The sequence below is a fragment of the Colobus angolensis genome, unplaced genomic scaffold, assembly GCF_000951035.1.
Source record: "Colobus angolensis palliatus isolate OR3802 unplaced genomic scaffold, Cang.pa_1.0 Scaffold140, whole genome shotgun sequence".
Classification (NCBI taxonomy): domain Eukaryota; kingdom Metazoa; phylum Chordata; class Mammalia; order Primates; family Cercopithecidae; genus Colobus; species Colobus angolensis.
In genome coordinates this window covers 2,406,783-2,412,846 of record NW_012114489.1, presented here as the reverse complement: position 1 = coordinate 2,412,846, position 6,064 = coordinate 2,406,783, and the positions used below count along the sequence as shown (strand labels likewise).

The window sequence follows — 6,064 nt, the reverse complement described above, 5'->3', positions numbered from 1 at the left end:
ATGGGAAAACTTCCGAGTATGTTTGGAAAGTGAACCTACATTTTCAACTGTAAGGTTTACAAAATCTAAATACAGATCAAACAAATATTTGATGAAAATTTGATATATGAATTGAGAGTCTCTGGAGTTGGAAGCCTTATGTAAAATGTCTCATTGAGAATTTTAAAATATTGATAAGATAGGAATGATATTTGGGATATATTTGGTTAAATAGAAATTATTATTCAAAGTAATGTCTCACTTCTTTTTACTTTAAAAAATGTAACTACTAGAAAATTTAAAATTATATAGGGGTCTCATATTATACTTCTATTGGATAGCACTGCTCTAGGGCTAGGGACCTCTCATCACTTGCAGTTATCCTCAAGGAATATAATCCTGTTCCCAAATTCCCACCCTGTGACAAAGGCTCAATTCCGCCTGACATGTCCCGTTGTGCTGGGCCTACCTGGATTTTCCTGGATGCTCATCTGCAGGCCTACCTTCTCTGCAAACTGTCAGAATATTATAGGGACAACTGCTTTTACACAACCACTTCACCATCAACGTTCTGCTGTTAAGCCCTGAGGATGCAACCTACAGAGAACTAATTTTGAATTTGTCCTGGGATAGTATCCAGGTTCTCATGATACTAAAATAAATAAAAAGTTTACTCACAAAATGTAGCCAGCTAATGTCTTCAGAAGGTACCCTGTATCAAAGTACCAAGTAGGTGGGGATAATTAGAAGGAAATCAACAAAGTTTGCCAAACAGTCACCTGAAACAAAGCTGAATTTATTTGCCTGCCTGGGAAGAAAAAACTACATCACTCAAGCACAAGTTTGGCTGGTAACTCCATGTAGTACTTGAAAGGACCAGATAGACAACAAAGGAAGGAAGTAGACCAAATCTGATGATATTCTGAGTTCAGGTCTCTAGTTGGCACCCAAAGCTAAGGAGAAACTCTTCTTTGCAACCAGCTGTTGCACTGGTTCGCTTCTTAAAAGTGCAGGCACCATTCCCAATTATGCCCAGGATGATCTGATGGACTTGGTGTCACTCACGAAATTCGACGTGTTTTCTTGAAGTTGGCCAAATCTTTCTTTAACAGCATCACTAGCACATTAGTAATAGGTTTTGTCAAGTGAGATTAACCAGTTACCTGCCTCTTCACTGATGTCTTTTGGGACTGCCAGACCAAACTTCTTTTCATTTAGTTAAGGCAAAAGGCAGAGAAACATACATGTGTACTTACAAAAACAAATATTATATAAACAGGGTACCCTTCAAAGGTGTAACAGAGCAAAATATAAGAGGCACTAAAACAAATACTTGTACACAAATGTTGACAGCAGCCCTATGCACAACAGCCAGAAGACAGACAAAAAATCAACTGTCTATCATCGGATGAATGTAAAAAATGTGCTGTATACAAACAATGGAATATTATTGAACCACAGAAAGGAATGAAGTAGCAATACATTTTACAACATAGATGAACTTCAAAAACATTATGCCGAGTGAAAGAGGCCAGACACAAAAGACCACATACTGTATGACTACATTTACAGGAAATATTTAGGTAAATCCATAGAAACAGAAAGCAAATTGGTGGTTGCCAGAGGCTGGGGGTGTGAAGATGACAAGCTAGTGCTTAATGGATACACAGACTTCTTGGTGGGTGATGAAAATGTTTTGGAAACAGAAGGGGTAGTTGTACAACATCATGAATGTACTAAATGCCACTTTATAACTGTACTTTACAATGGTTGGTTGTTCTGTGATTACCCCTTAGTCGTTAAAAAAAGGAAAAATAAAGGTAAAACAAAAGCACACAAAAGTTCATGTTTCTTTGAGTCTCACTGCAATGAGGGAAAAAATGAGGGAGCAGAAACGGCTGAACAACTGATGATGACGCATCAACAAAGAGAAAAAGACAAAAAGACGGGGGTTCTACTTAAGAAACAAGGCTACAAATATTTGAAAAGCAAACCAATAAAATGGATTTTCAAATGTTTCACTATTAACTTCTTGCAAACAAACTACAAAAAATGTAAATGATCTTATAAAGAGAGAGCACACAAAACATCCAAGAAGAGCCTTTTCAAAGCCAGTGAGAGAGCCTCACTCTGTGGTGCACTAGGTGCAGACAGGGCCTTTGAAAGGGCAGGGGACTGTCACACAAGCAAATCTGCCACTAATTCCATTCCACAGCTTTAGAGATCTCCTATGTACTCAATCGCAGTGTGACAAGCATCACTGTACTGTACTTCCATTTCATTTTATTTTTCAAAATGAATGTGTAATAATTCCATTCCATATATTGTGCATAAACCTATTAATCTAAATACAATTACACTCTTTCAGAATTCTTCTGAAAGAGGTTTCTCAGAGTTCATAGGTCACTTTCATATATATTATGTACAGGGAAACATTTTTAAAAAGCAATGACCTTCATGGGACATGAGACAGCAGGGATAGATCGTGAGGACATTATGCCAAGTGAGATAAGCCACACATCAAATGACAAATGCCATATGATTCCACTTCCATGAAGGGGCCAGGCTGGTGAACTCATAAAGAAAGCAGAACAGTGGCTGCCAGGGACTGGGCAAGGGAGAATGGGGAGCTGGTATTCAATGGAAATGAGTTTCAGTGTTGTAAGATGGTCTGGAAAGCTGCGGCACAACTGTGGGGGTGGACTTAATACTATTGAACCGCGCACTTAAAACAGTTAAGGTGGCCCATTTTAGATTATATGTTTTCACCACCATTTAAAAAAATTTAAATTGTGCTCTTCTTGTTAAAATATTAACTTAAAATTAAAATCTTGTTAAAATATTAACTTAACATTGTTGGTATTGCCATCTTATGGCTCTAGAGAAATTATACACTTCACAAGTTTAAACTCAACTTGGTTAGGATTTGGATACTTTAAAATACTATATTAAAACTAATTATATCAACAGCAACGACAACAAAAGGAGTAACTTAAGCAAAACAATGCTCCTTTAGGAGATCACTTCCCTGTTTCTAAATAAAAATCAGTGGATTGTGCTTCTGTGTAAAGTGTGTATTTTAAAATGTAAAATACCAAAACATGAGGAAAAAAAACCAAAACTCAAGTAAAAACTGGGAATTCATTTGGGTCAGTGCTCCTGTGCTTTTAAAAGAGAGACAAACTACCACAAGCCTCAGGGCGCTGGAGGGGTTGGCTTGCCTCCCTTCGTCTGAACTACGGACTGGCTCGCTGCTTGCCCACCTGGATGTGGCTGCACTATCTGAACAGCGCCTGTTGCCAAAAACACTGGCTGCTGCAGGACTCTCAACTGCTGCGTCTGGAGCTGGATATGCTGCGGCTGTGGCTGCTGTAACTGTGGCTGCTCCTGCTGTGGCTGTGGTTGCCGCTGCAGTTGCAGCTTCGGCGGCTGTGGCAGCAGCGGCTGTGGCCGCATTTGCAGCTTCAGCTGCAGCTGTGGCTGCTGCTGCTGCCTCAAGACAGGAGGGAGCTGGATACCCTGCTGAGGAACCTGGGCGGAGCCAAGCAGACCCAACACAGCTGCCTGGGGCTGGGGCTGCAGACCAGTACCTGCGCCAGTGGGGTTCACCTTAAGAAGCTGCTGAGCAGGTGCGGAACCCTGTGGCCCTGACTGAGGACGGTGAGCAGCTGTGGGCTGCTGGAGCTGCTGCAGGGAAACCAGCTGATGGAACTGCTGCTGCGTGCTGCTCAAAACCACGGAGCCCTGCGGAACCTGGAGGACAGTCATGGGCCTGAGACCTTCAGGAGTATTTAGGAAAACCTGACGGGGTGCTTGAGAAGATGCCTGTGCTGCACCGGGCCTTGCATCTGGTAGTGAACCTCCTGAGGACTGAAGGCCACTGCCACTGATTCCTGCAGGAGCTGGGCCAACCCAGCCAAGGGCCTGCACAGGCTCGAAACTGCTACCCAAAGCCTGGGCTGCCCGGACTGGGCCCTCCATGTTGATGGCCTTTGGGCCAGTGGAGCCTGTCCTGACCTCAATGGCTGGGGCTATTTTTATGAATCTGGTGGGGGGCTGGGCAGCTGGATAGGGCCTGCTAACTTGAATGAAATGCACAGAGGGCTTCTGAGAATGACTTGGTGCTGCAGAAGCAGCAGCTACAGCAGGAGCAGGAGCAGGAGCAGCGGCAGGAGCACTGGCAGGAGCGGCAGGCGCAGGAACAGGAGCAGGAGCAGGAGCAGGAGCAGCGGCAGGAGCACTGGCAGGAGCAGCAGGAGCAGGAGCAGGAGCAGGAGCAGGAGCAGCAGCAGCAGCAGCAGCAGCAGCAGCGGGAGAAGCGGCAGGAGCAGCAGCAGCAGCAGCGGCAGGAAAACGACGCTTAAGAGAGCTGCCTGCCTGTTGTGGGGGAAAACTGGTACCTAAGAAATTCTTTCCTGAGCTTGAGGGAAGTTGGTTGTGGGGAGGTGCATGTTTCTCTCCCTTCCCCAATACTGAAGACTGGACCCACACAGGCTTAGGCTGTTCTGGTGTTTTCCATGAGGACAGCTGACTGACACTGGCTGGGCCGCTGGAGCTGTGTGACATCTTGCCTGGACCTTTGACTCTGCTCTGTGCCGATTCCTGGGCCTGACTCACTGCCCTCCCAGCATCAGTCTCTGACCCAGGCCTGAGACCAGCTGAATGGTCACCTGGGAAGGGCTGCCAGGGAGACTTCTGGCTCTTCTGCCTGACTTTTTTACGGGGCCGTATTTTACCACAGAGAAGTGGATCATTAAACGACTGCATGATGCTTGGCTTGGTGTCCCAGGCCTGAGAGCCAGCTTCCCATGCAAATCCTAAAGGGTCTTCTACCTCCTGGGCTGGCCAGACTGGGAGCTTTGGCTCAGCAGCTGTGACGGGCTGACACCCTTTAGCAAGTTGCTCCACATCCACTTCCGAAGGCACGGCCAAATCACAGGATCTGTGTTTCCACATGTCTACACAACTTCCTGCTTTAGCAATGTCCAGCTCATAAGGCTGACCTGCTTTTCTTTCTTCTTTTTGGCCAGAAGTCGACACTCTCAGCTCAGGAGGAGGTGGACAGTCAGACTGCTCCTGCTGTGACCTTACAGAGGGCCACGAATACCTCTGGAGGCACCGTTTCATCGGGTCAGTATTCATCTTTTGCTTGTTGTACAGCAGCCTGTTTGCAGTGCAGGCAACTGCTACAGAAGGATCGAGACACAGTGGTTCAGCTGTCGCTAAGATCAGTTGGCTCTCAAGCTGCAGCTTGTCTTCCTGGCTCCATTTCTGGACATCTCTTGTCATCATCTTCACATCATGGGCTAAAGTCTGCATCGTTGGACGTAGGAGAATATGCCTGCTTTGGTAACCAGGAGGTTGCATATTACTGGACTGCCTGTAGTCACGAACTTCTACTATGACACACCCACTATGAAAAACGTTAACCGAAGCTTTATCAAGGACATCGGCCAAAGCAGGGGGTAATTCTTCCGCATCCAAGTAGTCGAGCAATGCTCTTTCATCATAAGGGAGTCGAATGGTCTCTGCAAAGGACCCATCTTTTCTCTGGAGCATCACAGAATACCCCTGATCGCCTGGGTATAGATTGACCAATAAACATGGCAAGGACTCTCTCCTAACAAGCTTTTCTAACAAGTTTACATTGCTTCTCAATTCCTGAGGATCCTCAGGCTCTTTTCCACATTCTTCTACATAAATGTCATAAAGTTTTTCCTGCAGAGTTTTTCCCGCCCTAGGTGAGTATCTCCTCCTAGGAGGTCTCTGTTGGGCAATTTCAATGATATTCTCTGCGCGATCCAGAGCCTGTTCTAAATCTCGATCCATTGTAACAGAAAACAGGGCCCCTAAGAGGAGAGAAAACGCATGTGCGTTGGTGAAGTAGGATGGAATCACGGCTGTCATATTAATGTACAGAACCGCAAGACGCCGCAAGTCCACACTGAGTTCAACATGGGCATCTGCCCAGAAACCCGCCCCCAGGGAAGCGTTACCCAATTGTTTGAGGGTTTCTGAAAACATCGGTACCTGAGGGGTCGTTGACCTGGCACTGGCTTCGCGTCTTGGCGTGCTGGACCGGAAG

General features: G+C 45.6%; 1 protein-coding gene across 1 annotated transcript; it reads right to left on the bottom strand.

Annotated features, from left to right (window-relative positions):
• Nucleotides 1–3,174: 3,174 nt before the first annotated feature.
• LOC105506848 (putative transcription factor SPT20 homolog-like 2) lies at nucleotides 3,175–5,808 on the bottom strand. Its single transcript, XM_011935125.1, has 3 exons — nucleotides 4,308–5,808; nucleotides 3,443–4,214; nucleotides 3,175–3,352 (listed from the first exon to the last, which is right to left on the bottom strand). The coding sequence occupies exons 1-3, from the start codon at nucleotides 5,806–5,808 to the stop codon at nucleotides 3,175–3,177; spliced, it is 2,451 nt and encodes an 816-aa protein (XP_011790515.1).
• Nucleotides 5,809–6,064: the final 256 nt, after the last annotated feature.